Source organism: Dicentrarchus labrax, unplaced genomic scaffold (assembly GCF_905237075.1).
Source record: "Dicentrarchus labrax unplaced genomic scaffold, dlabrax2021, whole genome shotgun sequence".
Lineage (NCBI taxonomy): Eukaryota > Metazoa > Chordata > Actinopteri > Moronidae > Dicentrarchus > Dicentrarchus labrax.
The window spans coordinates 2,457,981-2,473,036 of NW_026136714.1; the positions used below are offsets into that span (position 1 = coordinate 2,457,981).

Here is a 15,056-nt window from a genome sequence, read left to right on the forward strand (position 1 = left end):
ATAATTTGAAGGGACAGTTTTCAATAAAGAGAGCAGAATGCAAATATAAGGCATTATTAATACACTGTCTTAATGAATAATAAACAGGTGTGTGCGTGTGCGTGTGTGAGATTGTGTGTGGTCCAATTGAATAAATTATAGACATAATTGTGGGTAAAGTGCTGCTCATAATGGATTAAAAAACGTAATACATGCATTATCCCACTAGGTGGTGGTCTAATAACAGAAGAAAACATTGTAAATCCTTGAGTAAGCAACATGTTACAGTAACATGAATCAGACATGTTACAGCACACTAGGAAGGACAGAGGAATCTCCCACGCATCAGCAAATTTAAGACTCAAACCAGTGCCTCAGCAGAAAGGACAATGAAACAGGAACTGGAGGAATGCACACAGTTATTGTTCTAGCTTTTATTAGGCAGCAACCACTAGTGTTCTGACAAATACCATGTCTTCATCAAAATGTACTCATTTATTTTACATTTTGTGTCTTAAAACGTTACTTGCATTTTATTAAAACAGTTAATCCTGTAATTTTGTAAAAGATGATGACTGTAAACTGGCATCTTGGTGCCATGATGGTATCTGATCAATAGACTTTGAAAGATTAGTCTACTGGCATTTTGTGTTCTGATACAGTTTTTGCTCTTAATAAAAAGCCAAATAAACATTCTTATTCTTATGCAACATACATACATGTCTGCCTTTTAAGGGAGTGGGTTGATTCATATTTTTCTTGTTTGAATACTTCTGTATGTGTCATAAAACAATGTATGAAAAACAGGCAAGGTCCTCGTGTCTTCAGGCACGTTGATCAATGTGTGTATCAATCCTAGTGATGGGAACTGTATTATTTACCCTTCTGTTCAAATGCACAAATGATATATTAACGCATACTGAGGAAGAGAAATGCAAAGCCAAGAGTTCACTTGTTAAATTCCATTTATTATATATTTATATATATATGGGTTATAAACATCACAAAATATAAAGTTGAGGAAGGTCTTGCACAAAGATATATATAATCAAGTAAAAGAGCAACCTTAGATTAGTCAACAATGGCAATGGAAGCAGGCATATCATCATATCAGTGCTGCAGCTGTGTTAGGAACATTCTCATTTTATCATTTATGTTTTAGTGCAAAGTCTTTGCAGCTCTTGGCTCCAAGGGATTATTCAATATTAATAATAAAATAGGATTTTACAATATAGATGTTAAGGTTGCTCTTTTATTGCATATTGTTTAAGAACATACTGTGGTATTAGTTACAATAAGGTCTCAAGGTCATGATGTTCAAATGATCTAATATTCAATATATATACCTCTTACATTTCTAAGCATCAAATGGTATCTCATTAACATAATCAATTTAATTATAAGCAATATCAATATTAAAATACCTGAATATAAATAACATGCTTTGAGCAAAATAATTGTTCATTTACAATGGTAGTTCAAACAACCTAAGTCAAGAGCTGTCAAGCCTTTAGAAATAGCTAAACCTATACATTGCTTTGTGTCAAATGCTTTTTTTTTTTTTCGACTGAAGGCCACTTTCAAACAAAGCAATTTATACAAGAATGACATCAAGTCTTATCACGAGATGAAATAAGTTCCAACTGAAATTCTTAATCAAGTGGTAAAACACATAGGTGGTTTGATTGTACTTCTTTGTCTATCAAACAATAACTAATATAGCAATAATAATAAAAAAAATACCCACACAACTACAGTATACTTAGGAAATAATACTTACGTACTAATAAACAGTTGTAATATTACAACCACTGTGACAAGTTATAATATAAATTTCTGATATAACATTTTTGGAGAAATCAATAGTGGATGACTGTTACAATATGAGACCTGGCTGTGCCTACTATTATGTGGTGGCAATGAGATGTGTACTCCATAAATATTGTGTGCTTCATACATTGTCTGCAGAAACTGCACAGATCATACATTTTCACATCTTAAACACCTGGATAACTGGGTTTGTGCCTAGTCTACATGCAGGCTATTAACTCTTCTGAGTGCAACAGGATCAAAACAAGCCATTAACAACATAGGGCAACCTTTAAAAATGTGTGTATATAGTGTATGTGTGTGTGAGTGTTTGTATGTGTGGCATCCGAGAGAAATAAGAGCCAGAAAGAGAGATTGGTCACATATGTACACATATTTCCATACCAATGTTCAATTTGCTAAACCACACTATGTATTTACAGTATGTACATTTAGTGGTGCTGACATCATTATCATTACTATTTAGTGCTATACTATATAATATCATCCAAGAGATGAGGCGTACCCACCCAGTCCAGTGTTCTTGGCTCGGATGCAGCCATGATCATGCACATGAACTGTTTCCCCGTTCTCTTATCTATTGGGTAAATTGTAGTTGGAGTGAACCTTTTGTTGCTTTCCACAAACTCACACAGCTGATTATAGATTTTGGGGTACTCGTGACGAAGGAAGACTCCTCTGGTCCTGAGCTCACGCTGGATATTGACAAAGCACACCTCTCTAGCTTTTCTTCCCTCCTCCCCCTCTTTGTCAATGTCCGGTGTGCCCGGAGGCGGAGTGAGGATGAGAGTTTCCATTTCACTATCCTTCTTGAGTACCTTTTTGTCAGGGCTTGAGGAGGCCAAGGATACCTTTGCATATTTTCGAACTGTTGGTGCTTGAACCCTTGGTGAAGGTCTGTTAGGCACTAGTTCACCGACAGCTACGGATACATTCAGAAGGAAACATTCATTGGGGTCGTACTCATTACCTGCAAGCTGCAGCTCCTTGCAGTACTCGCCTAGGTTGTCCTTGAAGCCATCCAGCTCTCTGAGAGATAAGTACGTGGGAGACATGAGGAGGCTTTCAAGCCCAACTTGCAGGAAGTTGTCAGCTGTCTCTGGATTAGCAAAACCCAGAAAGAGAACGCCTCTCCCTCTGGAGAGATAGCCAGCTTTAGCAACGCGAGAGAAAGCTTTGTGGATCTCTGAATTCTCTCTGCAGAACTTAAGAGTGTGTCGACACACACTGTTGACACGACCGTACAGACAGGTCTCTTTATGGGTCTCCCAGTCATCCCTGCGACAGTTTCGTGAGCAGTAAAAGGTGTAGCAACTGTGACAAGATTTGAAGTACAAGCAGGCATTGAACATGCTTTCAGACCGGTTGCACTTCTTGTTAGCACACACCATAGTGTCATCTTCATCTGTGCTGTGGTCTGGAGAACATTCTTCTGCACTCCTTTGTAAAGCATCACATCCACTATCAGGGTCTTTGATTGTGTCAGGGCTGGATTTGGAGGATGGGAGCTGTGTGTTCAGACATCCTAAGTTTTCAAGTCCAGAAGATCCTCTGTCTTTGTCATCGTCTTCAGTAATCAACTGTTTTAGTTGGTCTAAAAGGTCTTCGCTTGACTTTCTGCACGTTGGTGGTTTGTAATCAACAACCAAATCAGCTAAGAGTTCGTCCAGTTGCTCTAGACTCTGCTGGAGGGAGAAGTTGTTGTGTTTCCTGTCTTTGCTTATGTCCGCTGTGTTGGATGACTGCTTCTGATGCACTACTTTCGGGGATGGCGTCTTTTCACCATCCAACAAATCCCAGCTGACAGAGTGCACATCACGCCGCTTGCTGTTGCCTGCATTTAAGTCGTTGTCTGTTATGGTAATCTCAGGAGTTACAAACCAGTGCCCACTCTTGGTATTCCTCCATGGATTGCTTGAGCCCCTCTCTAGCGAGGTTTCAGAGAGCGAAAGCGCAGCGTAGCGCCTCGGTGAACTTGAGAGGTTAAGTATGACAGGTTGAGATGTAATATCAGAGGCCGCTCCATGCCTTGCTTGGTAAAACAGGTTCTCATAGCTTCGTCCACGGGGTACTGATTGCTCTCTGTCATGCCGTGGATACAAAATATTGTCCCAAGACTTGGAGTGGTTTTTGACCTCTGCTCCAAGTCTACTTGTCTCCACACAGCTGTTAGTAAACCATGGGGGTATACTGGGGTCTTGCCTCACTCTCGGTGGTGTGTGCTGAGAGGACTGGTTAGAGTATCCAGATATACTTGAGCGATACCAGTCATCTGAAAAGGCCTGGGACATCCGAGGGCGTCGGCGACCCTCAGTATGATATGGCCTTGATGGAAAGTACTGCTCCTCGGGAGAGCTGTACGGTTTTGAATAAAACAACCTTGAGCTACTCATATGGTATGGATTGAACCGGTTGTCCTCTCCATAGTAAGGTCTAGATAGTGGAGTTTGGGAAAAGTATGACCCTGCCTCACTTGTGGAGTAAGGTCTACTATATACAGAGTGTGTTGGCTCTCTGTTGGAAAGGTGGTCTGTGTAATACGACCTGACAGGAAGGGTGTGCACCCATCGAGTCCTTGGATCATACTGACTGGTCATTGTACTTCCATGGCTGGTTAGACTGGACCGATCATCCTGAAAGTATGCTCTAGAATAGGGATGGACTGGGTACCGAACAGGGTCCTCTGTATAGAAAAATTTGGTTGGTATGTTAGGATTTGAATAAGCTCTTTGTTCTTGACTCAGATATGGTGCTGTTGGCGATGGCATTCTGTGCATGTCTAGATGCTGGTAAGAGATGGGTGACATGCTGGTGGTATAGTGGTATCCTTGTCTAAAATCTCCACTGTAGCATTCGCTTGGAGTGGGCGTTGGTGAGGAGACAATCTGTCGTGGTACATACAAACCTCTACTGCTACTGGCCTGGGAGTATCTCTGCCAAAGATGATCAGTCCGTACATTGGGAACCTGTCTAGATGTGTGCTGCAGTACAGCAGCATCTGGTTTAATGTCCACACGGCACCTGACATGAGGGGTTATGGCTGGTTTATCTGGTTTATCCTCCTCAAAACAGTCTGAGACATAGAGGGGAGAATGAGGTTGCAGTTTGATAGGATGCACATCATTCAAAAAAGCCCTGTTTGAAGAGTACGATTCTCGATGTGTTTCAGAAGTCCTTAAGGTATCTGATGCAGCCTGAGGTGCATCCCTCCCCTTCCCGGCTCCTGGAGGAGATACTGAGATTGGCACAGGAGTGAGGGTGGCCTTAATTCTTGGAGCGCTTTTAGATCTTGTTCTCTTTTTAGAATCTGTCCATGTAAGATGGCTGGTTTTGTCCTGGGTGGTGTGCTGCTGGAACTGCCTGGTGTTGAAAAGATCTGGAGATGAAAAGCGAAGGTGCCCCGGTTGATCTAGTCCATTCCACATAACATCTTTGTTTAATGTCTGATGCTCAGTCCTCTTGTAAGGGTACTCCATTGAGGAAGAGAAGGACTGCGGGTCATCCAGTGACTCAATGAAGTCAAAGCTACGGCAGTGTCTTTTGTTGATGATTTCTGGTTTGTCGATCATTTTTAAGTCACATTGCCGGGAGGAGTGGAGAGAAATGGAGTGGTCAGTAAGGGGATTTAGAGTAAAGTCCCGATATAGAGTCGATGCCAGTATATCAGGGGGATGCGTCCGTGTCATCTTAAAGGAACTTCAATGCTCTCCATTCAGTGTGATTCAAGATCAACACAGCCTGTGGAAAGAAAGAGATAAATGAAAACAAATACACTTCAATGCAATTTAAATGTATAGATGTGGGGTAAATGTTCTGCTAAAAAGAGGCAGACTGTAAGTTGTTTGTAAATTAAGTTGCGTAACAATCAATCATCAATCACTTTAATACTTTTTATTTAAAACCATCTATAGGGCTGAATCTGAATGTAAGTGATGACTGTGTATAAATGTAACAGATGTAGCTGCTCATTTACCAACCAAGTTAAATTCATACCAGCCACAATACAACATTGTATCCGAGCAATGTGACAACCAGTCATTATTTGAGTTCATTTTTAATTCTAATGAGACTGGAAACACAGCATGCTAAAATTAGCTATTCACATCATCTTTCACTGCCAACTATACTACCATACTTCATTCTTTTATTAAAAGAAAATAAAAAAACATTACTTGCATGAAATTATACTATATATTATATAAAAAAATCTTTATTTTGAATTTTACTCAAACAGTTGTTTGAAAGATTAACACAATTGGAGCCAATAATATCACAAGCTAATATCACAAGATAATTATTTCTTATTAAATAGCCTATAATCTAAGACAAATTATAGTAATTTTACTGCATTACTGTAGTATGTCTTGGTCTACCATTAAATTACATATTAAAGACATTAAAATCTAAACAAAATTATTATTAAAAGTTCATTTGAGTTTTAGACAGTGACTATACCATTAAATTCTCAAAGAATGCAGTTCAACAAAGCATTTCCGTGTTTTACTGTTTGAATTATTCATATCTTATAAATAAATAATATACAGACAACTGCTGTTAATCTCAGCTTAAAGAACATTCAGAGTATTTTTTTAGGCCTTCAAATATTATCATGGACAAAACCAACAATGGATTTATATGTCACACACACATGGGCTTTCTTGTTGGCACCCACCCACAGGCTAACCCTGAGTTACCATCTGTTCATCGTGAAGAGAGAGCACTGACCAGCCATCTCGCTGTCATGTCTCCACAACACACCTAAATATCACGTCTGTTCACACAAGACCAACCTCGACAGACTAACCAACACTGTTATTCACTGTTTTAGCTTGGCCCCTTAGATTTTTTTTGTTTCAAAGACACCTGTGTGTGTATTTTTCTCCCCTTTATAAAAAGAAACACGGCAGCTACAGTTGCATAAAATGATTATTTATTTCATTTTAAAATACCTCTAAAAGAAGAAATCTAGATTTGCATGAATGGTTATCAGTGAGTAAAACACTGCAAATTAGTACCAGATCAATGTTTAAGCAAGATGAATCACCTAAATTTAGGATAACAATTGTATATACAGTATCAGCTTTGTGTTTCAGATGAAAAAGTAATTCAAAGGTTTCACTTTGGCTTTCACAATTCCATATTTGTTGTAACAATGGAGGAACAAAATGCACTGTAGTATACGAGCACATCTTCCCATCTTTTCAACTCCTGCAGAAAATTTTTTCCCAAGAGTCTGCTGGGGGAAAGTACAGTACATATCGTACTATTACCAGTTTTTCTATCACCATTGGGACTATGGTCACTATTGTCTAATCAACGGCTCTGAATGTCATTATAATATGAATAAAATTTGGGACTAATTCTGGGTCACTTGGGGGTACTGAAGTTACTATATTCCGTTAAATAGGGGTAAGGGTTACTTCCATCTTACTTTCAATCATCATAGAGGTTAAATGAATGAGTTGAGGAGTCAGCAAGATGGCAAGGCTTCCTTTCATTGTACAGTATAAAAATAGGCATAAAAGGTGCAGGATGTGTTTGAGTAGTTCAGTGGTTTTCAAAATGGGGTCCGGGGATCAGTTTGATCATTGTTTGACTAAAGAGACTTTATTACTTTCAAACCTAAAGATTAAAAACAATATTTAGAGGAGATTCCTTTTAGACAACATCCTCTTAAATTGGGGGTCTGTGGTCTAATGTGTATCTATTGTGGGGGTCCTTGACATGAAAAGGTCTGTGAAGCCCTGGAGTAGTTCACTAACACAATCTACCACACAGCTTTAATACATTGCTGCTTGTGAACAATAGCTCCCACTATTGTTGTAACGATGGGTTTGCAAAGATACAGTAAAAATAGCTCTGCACAGCTAATACACAAACCCCAATAGGGTTGCTACATTATATAAATGCCTTAAGCCATTAATAAAACATCAGAATTAATTATCTAGGTCTACAATAGGTCACTGTTGACCACCGCACACGCACTTCTATGTCCCTGACGAAATGTTATGCTGCTTTTTCTGTAGAAAAGCGTTAATGTGTTTGATCACACTGATCTGGGATTAAGGATAAGAGAAAGATAAGATAGCAGATTTGTTTTTAAGATTAAACAAGATGCTTAGACTGACTTAATGGATGCATTCCTTCCTCTACTCATCTTCACGCTCTAAGGCTGTTCTTCAATAGAAGGACTACACTTTCTAGCTGTATAAAACCACATGCCACATACTGTCTCCATGGCTACAGCACACAGCAAAGAAAACCATGAAACACTCCTGGAGTTGCACACTGAGGGCACAGTCTGAAAACATGGACTCATGATCAATGTGAACTGCTCTAATGTTCTCTGTGTGGGCAAAATCCATCTGTGACACACAAGTGCGACTTTATCTTGGTGTTTATAAAGGATGTACCATTCATATGCCTGTAAGAGCCTATTTATAGAGCCCAAATGCAGCATTTTACTGTGCTATATTTTTGTTGTAGGCTATGAGGTTATGGTTCTACGCATACTCTCATATTAACTGGGCTATTCATCTGCTTGCCTATTTGGAACTAAAAACAACTTGGAAGACTGTATTCTACCCTCTCTTTGCACGGTTTTCCAGACAATAACAAACGTGATGCAGATTCGCCTCCCTGCGGGGCCACACCGAGGCGCATTCAGCCCTCAAGCGTTACCAAATACTTGCTCTAACGCACTTGAGCACCCCTTTTATTTTGGTGCTGCGGCACGGACGGCCCTCCATCCTTTGTGGCTGACCTAATGCCTCTGTGCCCGGAATGAATGACATCATTTGCGGGGAAACAAGAGGGTTCAGATCAGGACAGAGGCCGGGCGGGGAGCAGAAAGGGAGAATGAGTTCGGCGAAGTTTTTTTTTTTTTTTTTTGGAGATGTAAGATTTCGCGAGTGGACGAGGGGCCTTACCGTGTCGCCAGTGAGTTGATCGGATGCGATGGACATGGTGAAGCAGGCAGGCTGTCCCCCCCCCCACCTCCACCCGCGCCTCCCGAGGTGCAGCTTCACCGCTACCGCACCTGCCGTGAGCCTCCCGGAGCAGAGCCGTCCTTCATGCTGCCTTACATGTTGTCTGCTTCACCAGCGACGCTCTCACACTCGCTTATGCCTTCCTGAGAGTGTGTGTGTGTGTGTGTGTGTGTGTGTGTGTGTGATGGAGGGAAAGGAGGAGGTGTGTCTCAGCCTGCGCTTGTGCGCGTGCCTCTGGGGGCGTGGTTGTGCGTGTTTTTATTGGGAGGGGGGGGAGTCGGGGGGTGTTGGGGGGAGGCTGGGGTGGGTGTTCAGTCTCGGCAATGCGGTCTCTTGTTCGTCTCTGAATATGGAGCCCCGAGGACGACTGCATGGACACTTCCGGGGGGAGCTGCTGGCTGTCTGCTCATCCTGCAGTGGAAGGTGGTTTGTAATCAGCTCTGCTCATCATGAGGCACTTTATGACATTTACATTTTTAGAAAGTTTACAGACAGACTGCCTGCAGAACTGGGCCTCTCCTACACTTGACTGGTCACATCTGGTCCTCCTCCTACACTATTGGACATGCATTAGACATGGTGATGAGGGAACGCAGTCCTGTGCCAACATACTGTAATTCTGTACTTTACTGTGATGGAAGTAGATGAGTGATGTGAGGCTGCAAGTAAGGATTATTTTCTTTATCCATGAATGTGCCACCTTAATTTCTTGTCTATAAAATGTCAGAGCATTGTGTAAAACAGTTATAATATCCCATAGCACAGTAACATCTTCAAATGCCTTATATGCCAAAACACAAAAACATTCATAATGTGTGACAAAGAAATGCATCAAATTGTTACATTTTAGAAGCTTGAACTAGAAAATGTTCAGCATTTGTTTGAAAATGGCATAAAGGTTATTCAATGATTTAAAAAAAAAAGAGTTACATTTCTATTGATCGATTAATCAACTAATCATTGTAGTGTGATGACTATTTATCAAAACTTGACCTGAGTCTGTAGAACATCTCAGACATTGTACATACAGTACATTCAGGTAGAATAAAATTCCCTTATACAGCACAGAAATCTTCTTTGATACAACATGATCTTGCTTACGCATCGTCTTTGTTGTTTACGCTCTTGCAAGATGAAAAACACAGTGACATTGTGCTTTCTCTCGCCTGCCCCATGCCACACACATCTGCCCCGAAGTCTCACCTCGCCACAGCCTTCTGCATTGTCTGAATTGATGATGGGGACAGCTGGCTGTGAGCCCCGGCCCCGGAGCATGTGACTGCCGCTGGAAAACTGCTTACTAAAGCACTCTCACGGCAGATAGAAATCACCACAGACGAACTGTGCTGATCAGGCTGAAGATCGCAATGATACTTAGCTATGACAGTGCTCATTTTGTTACAGGAAGGACAGCTTTGCGCCGCTTGCGCACAGCAGATTTTTTTGTTATCTATACTTCTCCTGCCTGCATCCTGGTTACAAAACACCATAGCTAACCGAGACTCCATCTGTGACATACCACGTGCATGAGATATGATTCAGAATGACAGTACAGTGGATCTCACATTGTGCAGCATCCAACATCCCTGAGAGTGGGATCTATCTGAGCATGTGTGACTCACCCTCTCCAGCACAGTGCATTGGCATCAGTTTGTGTCAGCTGTTGGTTAGCAGGCATAAGTGTCTGTCAGCTGGCTGCTAGCAGGTGTCTTAGGCACCTCGTAGGCTCTGTGGAGAGGAAATCAATGGCTCTCTGTTGATTAGAGGCCCCTCTGACAGGGATCAATCAGAGTTACACCACCACGAAGTAACAACAGAACTCTGCTTCACTCTGCCTCCTATGCTCACACAAGCTTTCATGCTGCTCTGACATACCAGCCATAATGAGCCATAAGGAAGAATCTGGACGTTCTGCTTTGTTCTTGCACTGTTCCCCGCTCATGCTGGCACAGTAAACAACCTTCAGTTCTCCAGCTGTCTCCAATTAACTCTATGTAAGATTAAGTAACTCTTGACAAACTTTCTCTCTGATTTCTTTGTTCCCATTGGAGGGAATTACATAAGAGATGCTGGGATGCACACACAGCCAAGCCCCATTGCTTACAAAGTCCAGCCCAAAATAGCCAGTGTGGCAGGCTAATACAAAGCAACTCTCAGCTTCGGTTATTTTGGACTGTAATGATATGTGAGAGGAAACAAGGAAAACACATTAGACAGAGATGTTGAGGCAAACACATTTCAGCTTGACTGTTTCACGAGAAATCCCCAGGGATGCTTGGGATGTTGTCTACGGTCCCTGCAGTGGTAAATATTTCACACATCCAGAATTAGACCTCTTGGAAAGACATACGTTTGAATGTGGGTGGTTCCTTGAGATCTTTCGTGCCCCGTATGAAATATGTAGATCCTCCGATTCAGTGGACTCAAGAGGGGAGTGAAATGCAGCAGCAGTGAATCTAGAGACTCAGTGGGAGATGCACCCAGTCTTCCCTTAATCCCAAATGAACCCTGATTAAGTCCTCAACAAATTAAACCACTCAATCCTCTCCTGCCAACTTTCTTGCCCCAGACACGATTTACAGTTGTGGCGGTTCACATAAGGCGCACACCACTTAGACCGCGTGTTTTTATGAGGATTTAGATGTAGCCAAGTGAAGTATTTGGATGCTTTTTTGGCTCAACGGGGAAATGAAGAAGCCACGTTGGCATAGCTTTGATTCCTGGTGGATCAGACTAGATTATATTCAGCGGATTGTTAGGCTTTTCCCGAGTGCACTGGAGGAACTCTTACTGGTGTCCTCATGTGGCTGATACTGCATGTTGGAAAGGTGGAAAATGTTTGTAAAAGAAGTGATTTCATGATCACTCCTCGGAGAAACCTTCACCAAATGGAGCCCTCCGTATCTTGACACTTGCAGAATAGAATAGAATAGAATAGAATAGAATAGAATAGAAAAACCATTTGAGTGTAATTTTGCTATGCTTAATTAGCAAATTATGTTTACTTTGGCTGCACAAAAAAAAGAACATTCCAATCCACTCCAAGTAACACTCATAAACAAATTCATGTACAAGCCAAACCATTTGGGAGAGGTATCCATGGTAACCCACACTGAGTAGGAGCAAAAGAGACTGAATTGATTTCAAAGGGAATGAAGTAAAGTGCTGATGGGAGTCTTCCATGGAGACCATAAAAATCTACGTCACAAGGCAAAGACGAAGCAAGGCGAAAATTGCTTGTAAACCTTGAGCAATCTGCAAATGCGCCGCGGGAGGGATTCAGCAGTGCAGCTTCACATCCACTGTACGATTTGTGGACACGTTCAGTGTAGATATGTCTTATGTCCCTGATTATCTCCACCAGAGACCGATAATTTAAAGTGAACATAAGGTTTACCATAAGGAGACCCCCTCTGGAAGCCTCACGGTGAAAATAAAGCAGGAAGAAAGACCTGCGCTCATGTGGGCATATTCTCAGATCCTCCTCTCAGTACATGTAGGTCAAAATAAGAATAGTGTAGATATTATTCACAGCTGCAGTGAGCAAACACAAACTCCTCTGTCCTGGTCTCTGGAGTCACAGTAAGGCATCCCATGGTGAGTCTTAATTAAATCTTTACTACACACTCCTCTCTCATCCTTCATCATCTGCCATTTTGGCTAAGGAATCACTCAGTCATGTGTGCAAGTTTATTAAAGGGGAAACACATTTGGAATGAAGGGACGGGCCTCTTGGTGGGCGCAGTTTCTTTCCGAGGGCTCCTGATGGTGTGAATTATTTGTGGTTGTGCATTGTCACTGTGATATTGTTATGTAACAACGCAGAGACAGAATGCAGTTATATTACAGTCGGAGCAAAATGCTCTGGCTCAGTTTCATCAGATTTTCAAACACTGATTGAGGTCAGCAGGAGGTTTTATTATGCAGGGCTGTCATTAAGGTCCCGCTATTCAAGACTGGACGGACAACAAATCTTTTGTGCCTCAGTTTGGAAGAATCAATGAGGTCCTTCTAAATATGGATATCTCTCACTCTCCTCTCCATCCCACAGCAGCACAATGCAAAGCAGTACTGAGTTGCACTAATTGTGCAAGGCTGTAGGCCATGTATAATAGCTGTAACAGCCACTGCTTTCTATTCAAAAGCTACTATCTGATTGTTGAATAAAACAACTTAATTGTGGGCTGACATTTGCTATTCTTTTCCCCTCATAAAAGAATAAGAATGAGTGAGAACACTTGGTTCTGTTTAAGTATTTGAAATGAATGAATCTAATGGGATCTGACCCCCATGCCTGGAATACTTCGCACTGAAATCCTGCGTAGTTTGCACATCCACCCATCAAATTATATGTGCAAATCAGTTTTGACACTTAATGTATGTAATTACGCATTCAGGATGGCAGTTGCAGCCATCCAGATGCACCTGTGCTCGCAGCTTCTCCGAGCTGTTTAAATGGGTCAGCTCTAGAAATATCCTGGCTCACAGAAGAAGTCGTGAGTGCCCCTCCCCTTTTGTACTCTCTCTGTCCGTAACAGAACAAGAATATTGCTGGCAATACCCTTGAATCCTTTATTTGTGACCTGCAAAGTCTGAAGTTGTATTAGAATGATTACGTGTGTGACTATAGTGGGAAAAAGTCACATTTATTCATCATATTCTTGTGAATGGATGGCTTAGTATGCCAGATAGTGATAAACTGTCCAATAACAGCCTGCTGTTTTCAATCAAGATACTAAAGGCATTCATTTGCCAGTGTAGGCTCAAATGTGAAGTATATATGAGATGTGATTGATGCTGGCTTACAATATTAGATGCCAAAAAAGTTGAATGTGATTATCTTCCAGAACACGTTCAACATGAAATCATCTTTCCTGATCAGATGAGCATCTGAACTGCTAACCAAACCTAGATTTGTCAGGAGAGGATAGTACGGACCACTGGGCTGCTAGATAAGAAGTGCAGGCAAGGCGACAGAGCTTTAAAAACCACACTGACCTTTCGGGAGCGAGCTGCTATATAACATCCTGCCTGCAAATTGGATTTTGCAGTCCAGACACTTTTGTCGGCAATGAAAACTTTCAAAGGAAAAAGAAATTGATCCATTTGGTGATTAAAATTGAGCTTGCTCCCTCATTGTATAAAACCTACCAGCCAAAATAGTTTGACAGGGCAGGTCATTTTATAGTTGGATGAGGGAAAGTAAAGCGTCTCAATTTTCAGGTCTTTGTTTCAGCTGTAGATGCAGTCATTGATTTGTAAAAAACAGTCATTCTTTTGACTGGGGATGCATAATACTATTGGTGTCTCTCAGCTGCAGCTGCCCCATTCAGATTTGCAGCCCTAATGAAAGCCCAAAAGATATTGGAACATAATGCATGTGTTTTTCCTCAAAACACCATGAATTAGGCCATTATTGTACGGAGAAAACATAGGCAAAGTATGATGAGTGGCATTCAGGGAGCCATTTGTTCGTATGTGCCAGATTAGTTTTGTTTAATAGGATTATGCACACATTGGTATTTGTGTTTTCTGTGTGATTATGACTCAGAATTGTGTAATTAAAATGGGTCTCAGAAGACCCAATGAAAATTAGACCTCATTTGAGTTTATGGAAGACCAAACTCCAGTAAAACTCTCGTCTCTGCAGACATAATAATGGCTCAATAGTCTGTGACTCACTAACATTTCATTTCTAGAAAGTAGAAATCCTAAGCAGTTGAACTGTAGCAATAAGAATATTTTTATTGACATCTATCTATCTATCTATCTATCTATCTATCTATCTATCTATCTATCTATCTATCTATCTATCTATCTCCCTGTTAAATTGGAATGCACATATTGTAAGTAATTGAATGAATGATTCTGATCAAACAGATAGAGACTTAAAGTGTGTCCTCATTACAACAGTGTGAAACAAATTATATAACCTGATTAATCTTGTGCAGAATTGAAGGCTATGGTAGTGAGACTGCAGGCCCACACCACCTTGTGGTTGCATTAGTACGACTGCTATTACAACTACTGTGCAAAACACTGTTCAGCTGAGCAAAGTGTGCTCCCTTTATAGTTTACAACATGCATTTCATCCATTTCATACCATGTTTTTTTTTGTCAGATAAGACATGTTTTTATGGTTTTGCCACACAACATACAACACTCTTTAAACGTAGAAAACCTACATTATGGGTGCAAACATCAGAGGAACAACATAAGAGGATGTTACTATACTATATTCAGTCAGCAAACCCAAAT

General features: G+C 41.0%; 1 protein-coding gene across 1 annotated transcript; it reads right to left on the reverse strand.

Annotated features, from left to right (window-relative positions):
• Positions 1-926: 926 nt before the first annotated feature.
• unm_hu7912 (un-named hu7912) lies at positions 927-9,014 on the reverse strand. The gene is made up of 2 exons (XM_051422015.1): positions 8,739-9,014; positions 927-5,547 (listed from the first exon to the last, which is right to left on the reverse strand). Exon 2 carries the CDS (start codon positions 5,493-5,495, stop codon positions 2,283-2,285), a length of 3,213 nt encoding a protein of 1,070 aa, XP_051277975.1. The 5' UTR covers positions 5,496-5,547; positions 8,739-9,014; the 3' UTR covers positions 927-2,282.
• Positions 9,015-15,056: the final 6,042 nt, after the last annotated feature.